Source organism: Lissotriton vulgaris, chromosome 7 (assembly GCF_964263255.1).
Source record: "Lissotriton vulgaris chromosome 7, aLisVul1.2, whole genome shotgun sequence".
NCBI lineage: Eukaryota > Metazoa > Chordata > Amphibia > Caudata > Salamandridae > Lissotriton > Lissotriton vulgaris.
In genome coordinates, this window is record NC_141695.1 from 1,620,923,523 (window position 1) to 1,620,937,730 (window position 14,208).

At 45.6% G+C, this 14,208-nt stretch overlaps 1 protein-coding gene across 2 annotated transcripts in view; it reads right to left on the reverse strand.

The window, feature by feature from the left end:
* The window catches only part of LOC147706112 (potassium channel subfamily K member 9-like), a 139,141-nt gene that overhangs the window by 55,978 nt on the left and 68,955 nt on the right, over positions 1-14,208 (reverse strand). Inside the window, exon 1 of one of the 2 annotated variants that reach the window (XM_086929035.1) lies at positions 4,534-5,908. The exons of the other annotated variant lie outside the window; for it this stretch is intronic. Coding sequence (XP_086785161.1) covers positions 4,534-4,816 — 283 coding nt within the window. The 5' untranslated portion in view covers positions 4,817-5,908. Of the gene's footprint in view, positions 1-4,533; positions 5,909-14,208 lie in introns of those variants that run through there. 2 annotated transcript variants of the gene reach the window in all.

Here is a 14,208-nt window from a genome sequence, read left to right on the forward strand (position 1 = left end):
GTGTACAATGAAGCACCATAAAATGCAGTGACATAGATTAGAGAGTTGCATAGTAGAGTGCAGTGTCGTACAGTGTAGTGGTGCAGAGTGAATTGGCATAGAGTGCAGCAGCATAGAGTGGGGCAGAGTAGAGGGGCGTAGAATGGTGCAGAGTAGAATATAGTGCTGCAGAGTACTGTGGCGAGGACTGGAGTGATGCAGAATAGAGTAGCATAGAGTGCAATGCAATAGAGTGCATTGGCATATAATTCATTAGTGCCAGGAAGAGTGGTGCAGAGTGCAGTTTTGCAGATTACAGTATCACAGAGTGCAGTGGTGTAGAATGGCGTATCGTGCATTGGCGTAGAGTGCAGAACATAGAATAGATTGGTGCTGAGTAGAGTGGCGTAGAGAAGAGTTGCATAGAGTGCAGTGGTGGAGAGTAGAGTGCAGTGGCGTAGAGTGAACTGGTGTATAGTTCAATGGCTTAGAGTACAGTGCAGTGGTGTGGAGTGGCGTAGAGTAGAGTGGACTGTTGAAGCGTGCCTTGGCATAGAGTGTTTCAGAGTATAGTGGCTTAGAGTGCAGCGGCATGGAGTGCAGTGGTATAGAATTCAGCAGCGTACAATGCAGCATTGTAGATTGTAGTGGCATAGATTAGATTGGTGCATAGTTGAGTGAGGTGGTGCAAAGTGGAGCGGTGCAGACTAGAGAGGCATAGAGTAGAGTGGAATCGAGTGTAGTAGAGTGGGGTGAGTGGCAGAGAGGGCAGTGGAGTAGAGGGGAGTAAAGCAGAGACGTAGAGTGCAGTGATGCAGAGTAGAGCAGCGTTGAGTGCACTGGCATAGAGTGCAGTAGTGCGGAGTAAAGTGGCATACAGTTCAGTGGCCGAGAGTGCAGTGTTGCAGAGTAGAATGTAATAAGGGGCAGTGGTGTAGAGTGGTGTAGAATGCATTAGCATTGAGTGCAGTGGGGTAGAGAGCAGTCATGTACAGTGCAATGGTGCAGAGTAGAGTGCAGTAGCATAGAGTGCAGTGACGGAGCGTGCAGTGGTTTAGAGTAGAATGGCGTAGAGTGCAGTGGCATAGAGTGAAGTGGTGCAGAGTGGAGTAGAGTGGTGTAGAGAGCAGTGGTGTGCAGTGGCAAACAGTAGAATGTTTCAGAGTAGAGTGCAGTGATATAGAGTAGAGTGGCATTGAGTGTGATGGCATTGAGTAAAGTGGTGTACAGTGCAGTAACGTAGAGTAAAGTGGTCCAAAGCTGATTAGAGTGGCGTACAGTGGATTGGCATAGATTGCAAGGGCATGGAGTTGAGTGTTGCGGAGTAGCGTGCATTGGTGTACAATGTTTTGACATAAAGTGCAGCAGTGCAGAGTGCAGCGTTGCAAAGTGACGGTGTGTGAAGTGGCGTAGAGTGGAGTTGTGCAGAATAGATTGGAAAGGCCTAGATTGGAGTGGTGTAGAGTGAAGTGGCAAAGAGTTGAGCGGTGTGGAATAGAGTGGGGTAGAGTGCATAGGCACAGAGTAGAGTAGAGAGGCATAGAGTACAGTGGCATAGAGCACAGTGGTGTGCAGTGGTGTAAAGTGGAGTGGGGAAGAGTAAAGTCCAGTGACATTGAGTGGTGCAGAGTCGAGTGGAATGGCGTAGAGTGGAGAAGCAAATGTGTGGTAGCACATTGTCATTACAGAAAACACATTTTGAATTGAAATGACCAATACATTTGCTCAGACATACAGTTTCATTAATAAAACTATACAAGGCTCAAACAATAATGTGGGGAAATGGCTTCACCTAATGTATTGATTTGGTTTGATCGTAATAAAGTATTTGTATCTGACACACTTCAGAATTAACGAAAAAATGTGCTTTATTTGTGCATTCCTAATTCTAATTCATTCTGAATTACTTGCACATTTCATATAAATGTTGTGTGTGCTAGGGAAAAAAAAGTTCCTACTGCCAGTATCCAGCATTATTGTCAGATAAATCCTCTCACTCACAAAGTCAGAGAAAGAAAAGTAAACACCAGCTCCCACAGGAGACAGAGCCTGACATTTGACCTCTGATTCTGAATGCACAGCAAATGTGACAAACTAAGAACAAGATTTACAGGCCTGTTTACAGAAAGGTGTTAATATGAAAAGGCTTTGCTCCTTGGGAGGCACGGACTCATGCTGAATAGTCTAGTAAAGAAAGCCAGAAAATGTGAGTTACAAACCACAAAGCCAATTGTAAGCAACGGCTGGAATTAATTCCATGGGAAGCTTTCTGAATGTCCCTAAGATGCCTTTAGCATATCAGACAGCTGTGCTGTCTGGTATGCTTAGTCCAAAAAACTGTGATCTACCGAGACTTCAGGGCCTCCATTTTGGAGTCAGGCAACCCCAATCCCAATCTGATTAACCCTTTGGGTGCGGCAGCGATTCTGCGCCTGTGCGGCAGAATCACGAGTGGGCGGGTTCATGACGGCCCCCAGCCGTCATCAGCACACGAGCACCGTAATGCATGACGGCTGGGGGCTGTCTTCAGCACCGAAGGGGTTAAACACCTGCAACCATGCTCAGTTCTGCTTTGAGCCCTTGGTGGTTTCCCTGCTGTTTTCACCTTCTATCCCTCTGGCGCTGGAAAACACACTTTACAATTTGATCACTTGGTGTCTCCTCAGCCATGAAGCCAGGGATGAGCAGCTACTGATGACAAAATAGATCTATGCTTTTTTTCTCTTCTACATTAACTTTCCTAAGGTGTTTGTAGTTAACCAGGGCTAAACCAAAGGACAAGTGGCTAGATATATGCAGCAGTGAAGTAGCTAGACCTACTGCCACCTGGGGCGAAGCTAAGCTTGCCGCATGGTGCAGGTAAGAGCGAGGGTGGCGACAGAACTGGCGACTGGTTCTCGGGGGAATGGTGGTAGTCGACAGACACGTCTTGCTCACCTCTGCTGCCCCCAAAATATAGTGCCGCCCCCGCCCTCCCAGCTGCACCACTGATTTGCAGCAACAAGCACATGCACAAACTTTAGAAATAAGATACTGAAAAACAAAATGGGTTTGTTTTATCCTCTCTCTGTTTCAAATGTTTGTGGAATACCAGTTATGAAGTTATGGATATTCTGGTTGATGATATAAAAAAGGCATTTTCAAAGCCCGGTGGGCTGACTTTAATGTGTATTTCTGTATGCATGACTTTGCGATCATTACCAAATTGAAGCCAGATCAACTTGCTTTTGCAATGTGTGGGTTGTTAATGTGATGCACAGCTCTATCTGTACAGGGTGTATCCTGTCCGAGTGCTGTCTGGGGTAAATAAGGGCCTTGCACCTCATCTATAAGCTGATGGGTAGTTCGTTTGCAAAAATATTGGATGAAGATTGGGCCATACGTAGATGGCATCATAACCAAGTCATATGGAAATGGTAAACTATAGCTGGGTTGTAGAGCAAGGTCTGGCTAAAATACAGGCAGTCTGCTCTTTGTGCAGGCTGCCCCCTTGACAATAACGTGTTAAGGGTTAAAGAGAGCATCATGAAGCCTTTCCCTCAATGAGAATCCTTTCCATTAAAGGAAACTAGAAAAATCAGTGAATGCTGTGGGTGAACATTTCCATTATTACGTTATCTGTTAAATCCCCTTCTCGCATTGCTTGGTGAGACCTCTACATAGTGAGTCTTCCTAACTGAATCTGCCAGCAAGAAATACCATAATGTTACAAGTGCTCTTAGTGAGCCGATTAACATCAAACATATTCCTAATGTCCACTTTATTGAATTTCTTTTGGTAAGCATGTATCAGTCTCAAAGACTATTCAATCTTCATGAGACTGACACCAAATTTCGATGACATAGAGATCATTACCACACATTCTTTGGACATACAAAGTCAGTCCACCGATACTTACTGAAATTGAATTGTATATTGAGTTTTAGAAAACATCCATGTGAATATCTATCTCTTTAATTACTTACAATAGAGAGAATTTTGGCATGCAAAAATAAATGTTTTCATTATTTGACTAATTACAGTATTTAGTCTCCTAAATGCTCACAAATTTGGTAGATAAGAGAATAAAATCATGAAGAAAACTCATTGATTCGTCCAGGATCATACATTATAGTCAACTGGATCAACTAGCATTGGGACCCATGTCTGCTCGAACAACAGTCGGCAGTATAGTCACGAGTCCGCAACCCCTCGATAGATGCTACCTGTAAATTGGTAAATGTCTCAGCACTGCTATGGATCTGCAGAATCTAATGTCCAACAGCCGGGGGTTGTGTCTATGTTAACATAATTTAAATAGCGATAAACTGCACAAAAATCCATCTTACTATTACTACCCCAAAAGTGATCAACTAAATGGGACGGAGGACACATGCACTGTGCAAAGGAAGGAATATGCAGTATTATAATAATATTAAATGTACATTGGACATGTGTCAAGATGTGATCATGATAGGTTATCAGTAGCAACAGCCCCCAGGTCCCAACACCCGCCCACGGCAGCAACCCCTCTAAGCTCCTCAAAGTTCTCCCTTCAGGCAAAGGAGGCCTCACCTATGGTGGTGATGACGGTGATTGCGAAGTAGAAGGAGCCGGCAAACCTCCACTGCTTCCCAGAGCGGTGCGGCTCGGACTGCAGGACCACCCGCTGGATCTCCCCATAGTCCTCCTCGGAGAAGTGGTACTTCCTCTTCAGAGCGCCCTGCTTCTGCTCCAAGACCTTCTTGCGCGAGGTCTCGGTCTCAGACTCCAAGGCGTCAAAGACCGCGGCGCCCACCAGCAGGTAGGAGAACATGCAGAGGATGAGGGACAGTGTCCGGATGTTCTGCTTCTTCATCCTCGGCGGTGAGGGTCATCAGAGCTGGCGGTGCAGCTTCCGGTGCTGGGGCTGGAGGTATCACCCAGAGAGGGGCTCTCGCTCACTCCGGCTGGGAAAAGTAAGGTCCCTCACTCCGGGCAAAGATCTTACTCAGGAGGACAGTTCACCCTGGTAGAGATGAGTTCTCTCAGTCTGGCAGAGGTAATGCTGCACAAGCTGGCAAAGGGAGAGGGTCTGACCCTGGCAGAAGCAGGACCTCTTAGCTCAAAACAGGTATGACTGAGGGAGGGCCCGCCTTCATCTTTCTGGTTCAAGGGAAGCAAACCTGGCGAAAGTCCCAGCAAGGGTGCTAATGCACCATTTCTGCAGTGAGTAGCCAAAAATCGTGCTTGAGGAAAATGGCATACACATGAAAAACCATCCAGGGTGCCTTTTGCAATGATGGATGCGGGATCTTGTGAGTTCGTAAGGGGTTTGCAAAAAAAAAAATCAAAGCATTGTCACCAGCAAGGGATCTAACAGTCATACAGAGTCATACACGTGTAAGACATTGCAGCACAGGAGAAAAGATGCTGAGTAGAAACACGAAGAGTGACTCAGACCCGGAGTCTCACAACCAGGGAGGGAAAAGTATTCAAACCGCACGCGCACGCTAGCCTCGCGCTGACAGAATTTGCATCGTCTCCCTTGGCATGAAGGGGAAGGTGCAGGCGCGTGATTCCGGCGGAAGACCTGTTGCGTTTGGGGTCGGTGCAAACGGAGTGAAATCCCATTGCCGGCTGTCCACACGGTCCCCTGGGAGGTATGGGGTCAGTTGACAGGGGTGCTGAAGTGAAGGTCCCTCGGGGCAATTCTGGGTTTGGCGCCCCCTGTCGTGGTTGGACCAAATACCTCCTGTGGGGGTTGACGGACTGCTTCCCACTCTAACGACTGCAAACGTCTCTGTCACCCGGTCCCTGTTGGTCCTGTGCCGAATGTTGTCCCAGGAGCTGCTGAAACGGGCTGCACCGGAGGGGGTAGGGGTTTGCGTTGCTGTTTCCAACCTGCTGCATTTCTGAAGAGAAAGCTTTCGGTTTGTACCTGGAGGCAGACAGAGCTGCCGGGATGTCGCAGGAGAAACAGAGCTCGCCTTCGCCAGTACGGCAAGAGATGCTGTGAAGTAATAGTCGACACCGAGGGGAGGGGCGCCTCAGTTGCCTAGGCAACCAATTGGAGACTTTCTAGAGTGGAGTGGGGGGGGCCAAGAGGTAAAAGCAGCGAGCGGAGTCCCAAATTCCGGATGCTCTCGGTGGAGCCCAGATTCCGAAAGGATGGGCTAAGAAGCGAGACTGTTCGCGGTGTCTGAAAGTCTTCAAACGGAGGAGCTGGGAATGCAACCATGAACCAGTGAAGACCATACTAAAGGGAACAGAGAAGCAGCGCCAAGTGATGTACAGGAGATGAGCACCAGCAGTGGAGTGTAATCACAACCCTGAACCTGTGAGCTGGGCTATAGCGAGATCTCCAATGACTACACGCGGTTCTCATGGCTCCTCTGCCTTCTTAACTGCTCCTCCTCCACTCTCACCGCTGTAGAACACACACACACAAACGCACACGCACACACAGATACACCACAACCACCACCCCGGTAGCTCGAGGAGTCTTACTGCAGAGCTACCTCTCAGGCCACGCAGTTTTTAAAGACAGCAGAACTATCCATCTTGTTGCACAGATCTCAAGAACAGGTGCCTCCGGCAGCTGAGCTGTCCACCCAAGTTACGTGGATCACAAAGGCCCACACATTTGGTACAAGTCATTCCTATATTTATAAAGATTTAAAGGCTCCTGAAGCAGGCCTTAGAGGTAACCCTCAGGTTAGGCCGCTTTTACATGCAGCAGGGCTATGCAGCAGGATACTCTAGCCCAGGATTTAGTCAGCAGAGAGCTACCACCCAAGATACACAGATCTCAGTCAGCAGAGAGCTACCACCCAACAGAGAGCTACCCCCAAGTTACACAGCTCTCGGCCAGCAGAGAGCTACCACCCAAGTTACACAGCTCTCGGTCAGCAGAGAGCTACCACCCAAGTTACACAGATCTCAGTCAGCAGAGAGCTACCCCCAACTTACACAGCTCTCAGTCAGCAGAGAGTAACCACACAAGTTCAACAGATCTCAGTCAGCAGAAAGCAACCACCCAAGTTACACAGATCTCAGTCAGCAGAGAGCGACCCCCAACCTACACAGCTCTCAGTCAGCAGAGAGCAACCACCCAAGTTACACAGATCTCAGTCAGCAGAGAGCTACCCCCAACTTACACAGCTCTCAGTCAGCAGAGAGTAACCACACAAGTTCAACAGATCTCAGTCAGCAGAAAGCAACCACCCAAGTTACACAGATCTCAGTCAGCAGAGAGCGACCCCCAACCTACACAGCTCTCAGTCAGCAGAGAGCAACCACCCAAGTAAAACAAATCTCAGTCAGCAGAAAGCAACCACCCAAGTTACACAGATCTCAGTCAGCAGAGAGCAACCACCCAAGTTACACAGATCCCAGTCAGCTGAGAGCTACCACCCAAGAGAGAGCTACCACTCAAGTTACGCCGATCTCAGTTAGCAGACAGCTACCACCCAAGTTACACAGATCTGTCAGCAGAGAGCAACCGCCCAAGTTACACAGATCTGTCAGCAGAGAGCAACCACCCAAGTTACACAGATCTGTCAGCAGATAGCAACCACCAATGTTACACAGCTCTCAGTCAGCAGTGAGCAACCACCCAATAGAGAGCTACCACCCAAGTTACAGCTCTCAGTCAGCAGAGAGCTACAACCCAAGTTACACAGATCTCAGTCAGCAGAGAGCTACCACCCAAGTTACACATATCTCAGGCAGCAGACAGCAATCACCCAAGTTACACAGATCTCACACGAGAGCTACCACTCAAGTTACACAGATCTTAGTCAGCAGAGAGCTATAACCCAAGTTACACAGATCTAAATCAGAAGAGAGCTATCACCTACGTTACACAGATCTCACCAGAGCGCTACCACCCAATTTACACAGATCTCAGTCAGCAGAGAGCAACCATCCAAGTTACACAGATCTCAGACATCAGAGAGCTACCACCCAAGTTACACCAATCTCAGTCTGCAGAGAGCAACCAACCAAGTTACGCCGATCTCAGTCAGCAGGGAGCTACCACCCAAGTTACACAGATCTCAGTCAGCAGAGATCTACTACCCAAGTTACACCAATCTCAGTCTACAGAGAGCAACCAACCAAGTTACGCAGATCTCAGTCAGCAGAGAGCAACCACCCAAGTTACACAGATCTCAGTCAGCAGAGAGCTACCACCCAAGTTACACAGATCTCAGTCAGCAGAGAGCAACCACCCAAGTTACACAGATCTCAGTCAGCAGAGAGCTACCACCCAAGTTACACAGATCTCAGACAGCAGAGAGCTACCACCCAAGTTGCACAGATATCAGTCAGCAGAGAGCTACCACCCAAGTTACCCATATCTCAGTCAGCAGAGAGCAACCACCCAAGTTACACAGATCTCAGTCAGCAGAGAGCTACTACCCAAGTTACACAAATCTCAGCAGACAGCTACCACCCAAGTTACACAGATCTCAGCCAGCAGAGAGCTACCACCCAAGGTACACAAGTCACAAAAGCAAGTATCCCCAGGTTTCTCTGGCCTTACAAGCTCCCCTCAGAGGAAATAGTATCCCACAGATTTTACAGAACTGACTGGCTTGGCTCTAAGTCAGAAACTCTCTTCATGGGTATATGCAGCAGCTCTCACAGGCTCATTTTTAGTCCAGGTCGCGCAAATCTTTCAGGCTTCTTTCAATGAGAGAAGATATTTCTTAGGTTATGCAGATCCCACATCAATTCACGCGTTGGAGGTTGAGGCGTGTGTATGGAGTCCCCTCACTATTTCTTGAGGGTGGACATTCTTCTCTTTAGGCCGAGTCCAAGGGAGGCTGATAGGTGATTGTGGTGTTGCTTGGCTCTCGTCTTCTCCCATTTTCAAAAAAGCGTAAGGCATTGTTAGGAGAGAGTTTTAATTAATAAATAAAGATGAATGATTTGCAAGCAAAACATATTTGCTCCACTTTCCACAAAAGGAAAAAAATATTAACAAGAGTTTGAAAAGGGGTAAAAAGAATGTAAAATATATTTAAATACTGTAGTCGTAGTTGCAAAAAAATGAAAACAAAAAATGTGAAAAAAAACACACACAAATAAAAAAAATCACCTCTCTTCTATCGGTGTAGTTGGGTACCCATGGAGGATTGGAATCGGGGCCTGGATGCAGACCACACCCTGCTCCCAAACCACTGCTGGGCTGTGCCAACTGCTGACTGGGAGTTTGTTGGTTCAAAGGGGTTGGTGCAGTGTGCAGGGCCAGACTGGCCATAGCAGGCACCGGGCGTCTCCCAGGTCGGCCAGAAGGGTGTGGGACAGTTTTGGACCCCAGGGGGCCGGTATTGTTACAGGTGGCCGTTTTTGCTGCAGTGCTGCAATAGCGACTGCCTCTAACAAAAGTGGCAGTGGGAGTGGTGCTACCAACTCGCTCCCTCTCCCGGCCCCTTTGGGGCTGGTGGAGCTGATTGCCAGGGCTGGTTTCAGTTCCCAGTCCGGCCGTGGCAGTGTGAAATAGATGAGTGAAGTCCACTTGCCACCAGTTTTTACCTTTGATCACTGTATTTACTTCTGCTTATATATAATTTTTGCAGGGCCGAACAGTTGCTCTTTCATCTACCCTGCATATGTTCAGTTGCACCTTTGCAAGTATTTAACTTCTACTGAGATTATCTCCTATGAGTTTGAGCTTCATTCCTTTCTCTGTAAGTCATGAGCCCTCGAATACAGCTTATCACGAGCCTCAACTCTACGTTTTAGCCCTACGTGGAACACTGAGTCTCAATGATACGGTAAACATCATTTACCCTGCATGCAAAACAATGCATGCCATTACAACGTGGTCATTACCACCTTGTTACATCGCATGCCATTAAAACGCAAGCTTTTACAACGGCTTGCTGTAGGGGGCAGTAGATGTGGGATTTTAAATCCAACACCTTCCCTACTGTTGCACAGACTGGAGTTGGAATAGTGAATTATACTATTCCAACATTCAGCGCGCCCCTTACAGCAAGTCATTGTAATGACTTGCATTGTAAGGGTATGCGATATAACAACGCGGTCATTGCAATGACTGCATTGTAATGGCATGCGTTCGAAAACGCATGCGTTATAACATGGCCTATTCCAATAATACACTCAGCGTTACCACTTCAGTTCCTACTAACTTCTCACCCGTGCAGAAGGCTCAGAAAGTGTCAGGTACAACATGACAGTACTTGGGAAGTGTAATAAAGCAAGAAGAAGGTGACACAACATTGCATTATTTTAAAGTTATAGCGAGAGACTGGGATATCAGAAGTGTGTGAAGCATAAATGTCTGCAGACTGGTGCACATTGGGAAATGTGTGTTTATGCAAGCAGTGAACAACACCATTGGCAGAAGTGGCTTAAACAGGTAGTGGAAGTGGACCCTAGCCTTCTAAAAAACAAACTGTGGGCACTAGGACTTATTTATTTTTACAAGTTAAGCATTGACCAATGGCCAAGTGGGATGTTATCGGGAACATCCTTTACCACAAAACTTTTACAACGCGGTACCATTACCACGCAGGTTTTACAACGAAAGTCGTTACAACGACTTTCTCTGGAGGGCGCTCTAGGATAGGGAATAGTTTAATTTACTATCCAACACCTTCCCTACAATTAAACTATTCACTATCCAGTCCCCCCAACGCAAGTCGTTGTAACGACTTGCGTTGTAAAACCTGCGTCGTAACGGTACGCGTTGTAAAAGCACACGTTGTACCGTCATACATCCATGTTATCTTTATATTTTTTAACAACCCACCATTTACCCTTTCATGATTTAACAAGGTGCAAGTGCTTGAAAGAAGCAGATTAACAGCAAAAGGGTTAACAAAAAAACAAGAAAAAGCACTGGCACAGTCACCAAATCTGCCTTGCATTTTAGGTGTGAATAATGTATTAAACATCCTGCTGCAGTGCAAAAAGAAAAATAATTTAAAAATGTTGTATTCATACAGTGCATCTTTGAGATAATAAATTTATTATTTCATGATTCAGTGTACTTTAAGATGTAAAATAATCTCTCATACATCATAATGCAAGCACCCCATACGAGGTGGAATGATACATCATACAAATAATTCCTTGAGGTGAAAGATAAATAACCCTCAGGGCAAAGTCAATAGGTTTTGAATCAGGTATGCTGTTAAGACCAAGCTTTTTACTCTGAGCAACAAACTTCATAATGTATTTCTCAAGTTCCACGCTGCTTTCAAAATGTTGTCACTTTCAGTTATTTCTAATTTATTTATTCATTAATATACTAAAGTCATAAATGCGACATAAAAAAATAAAGCAGACTTCATGCCTACCAAACTGTCTGGGCCTAGATTTTCTAAGCCTTTGCGTTGTCCTTGGGTCGCGAAAGGCGATGTAAGGGGCAATTTTCACTGCCTTGCATTACTTTGTAAAGAAACATAACACAACGCTGCAGCTTGCGTTACATTGCATTGCCGTTCCTAGTGGTAGGCGCTCCATGGCTGGAGCCTTGGCCTTCCCATGCATCCACCAGTGTAATTAGGTGCAATATTACATTTTCTGAAATCAGTAAATTTAGGATTAGGCCAAAATGGAACACAATCTTACCATTGGGTCATGGGGAGAAATATGTTTATTTCTTCTCAATACATCTTCTTTCAAAGCCTGATGCTCTAGGCATCATGCTTAGTAAGAGGATATTGGATCAGGGTGCAAAGATCCCTGCATTGGCGCTAGGCAGCCTTAAGCACCCCAGCTCAGGTAGAGAGCTGAAGAGCATCATATCTTAGTAGTTATGGTGCGGTTCAGCTCTCTCTCATTCATGCAACATCCCTCAGCTACTTTGCTTGCTGCCCTGCATTGCAAGAACCTTTAGCAAATATGACCCCGATCTATAATATAATTTTGCATCCTCCACTCAACCTCAACGTTAACTTGTGTACCTTATAATCCTCTTATCCTTCTACTGGGGTTGCTGATTGTGCAATACTGTGCCTGGATAGAATAGGACAAGAATCCCTCTGATGCTCCCTCCATCCCTGACATTAGATCTCCATCCCTCTGTTTCCAAGAGATTTGTTAATGTAAGTGAAATGGACCACAGTCACTACTAAACAAGGCGCCTGGTTACAAAATACACTCCTGGACAATATATCATCAAAAAACCTGCCTATAGACTAGGAAATATTATTACACAGGCTGACAGAAAAGGAATAATTACAATACTACCTGACAGGGAAGGAAACATTGCCTATTGCTCTCTATATCCACATCAACATTGGCACATCTGCATATATGGCTGAGAAGCTCATCTATGGAGGCTCTCTGCACATCTACAGCTAGGACTACATCATACTGAAGGCAAAGAAGTGCCAAAAAGAAAACAAATGAGCCAACAGCCATTCTATATCTGTGCTCTTAGGATCTGAAACAACCTCCCAGGATCCATTAGGAATGCTCCTTGGGCATAGCAACTGGGGGGAGGAGAAATTGAGGGGATATGTCCTGCACAGAATTTTTTAATGGGGGAGGCATGGGGCAGCCAGGGCACTGGTCAGCAGCCAGGTTCTACTCGGCTTCTTCCTGCTGCATTGTAAATAAAGCAAAAGAAGGAGCCTGCCATATTTAGATTTATTTCACAACCCTTCTAATGTGGGTTTCTCTTTCAAGAACCACAGAATATGCCTAGATTTTTTTTTACTTTTGAGATTATATGCATCCAAACATGTAAAAAATGAAATACAAGTAAATAATATAGCGACCTTCCAAATGTGCTTTTTCCATCGATTGTACTGAATATAGAGAGCAACAATATTGTGGCATACTAATATCAAGGACAGAGAATCGAGGGAAAAAATATTAAAATGTAAGTGCACATAGGGATGTATAGATTTACTATTCATAACTCCACATGTACGTGAAGCTATATGTAGTGCATAGTTATATTTATGTGGTGTTAGGTGTAGAAAATCTTGAGGTACCTACTTTTGGATATCATATTTTCGATATTTTGTCCTCAATATTCTGTCACATCGATGCATATTTTAAACATATTTTTATTAGGATTCTTCTTCATAATATATGCAGTTTCATTGTAGAGAGCAGACTACTGAGCTACAAGTTTTTGGGCCAGATGTATGACCCCTTTTTGCATGCGCAAACGGGTTTGCGAACCTGTTTGCGCATGCAAAAACATATTGGGCCATTTACATAGCCCATTTAGCGAGTCGCAATTTTTTGGCGACTCGCTAAATAGGTTTCGCGACTCGCTATTTGGAAGGGGTAATCCCTTACAAATAGCAAGTCTCAAACCAATGTTCTAATGTTTTGCAACCTCAATTGCAGTCGCAAAACACTCGCAATTACCACCTACTTCAAGTAGATGTTATTGCATTTTCAAAGGGGAAGAAGGGGTCCCCAGGGGACCCCTTCCCCTTTGCAAATGCATGCAAAATAATTTTTAAGGGCAGGCATTGGTCCCAGGGACCACTGCCTGCCCTAAAAAAATGAAACGAAAATATATAATTTTAAAAATGTTAAACTGCATCCCGTTTTCCTTTAAGTAAAATGGCCTGCAATGGAAAAAAAAGCTACTTTCTTGGAAAGCAGTCCCAGACATGGTGGTCTGCTGAGCCCAGCAGGCCACCATCCCTGGGAGGGCTGGCATTCACAATGGGCTCACAAATTGCGAGAGGCTCATTAATATTAATAAGCCTCGCAATTTGCGACCCCTTTGGGAATCACGAAACAGTGTAAACACACTGTTGTACATTTCATTTAGAGCCTTGCAATTTGCGAACAGCAATGTGTTGCAAATTGTGTGGCACTAAATGAAAGGGTCGTACATCTGGAACTTTGTATGTAGCACAACAAAGTACAGAACATTTGCAAGATGTATAAATGTAGTGCTCCAGTATCGTATGACTGAGGATACTCTTGCTCCAACTATATGTAATTGCACCAGAACACATCATTGCCCACTATCACGGTATGTGTTATCAAATATTTCCCTCTTGCCAGTAGCGTTCGGTTAGGTTCAGCTAATACGTGATACAGTGACTTCAAGTTACCATCATCTTAGTGGAATCCACCGGGGGCTTGAAGCAAAAGGCTGTCCCTTGGTGGTTTGGGGGGTAGGAGGTGTTCAGGAGCATATGTCCTTAGGGGAATCACTGTGCAAAGCGTTATTGAGGTATTTAACAGTCTAGTTCTGTGAAGGCAGTGAGAACTTCCATTAACAGCTCTGCTATGGGCTTCCTGCAAATCCCT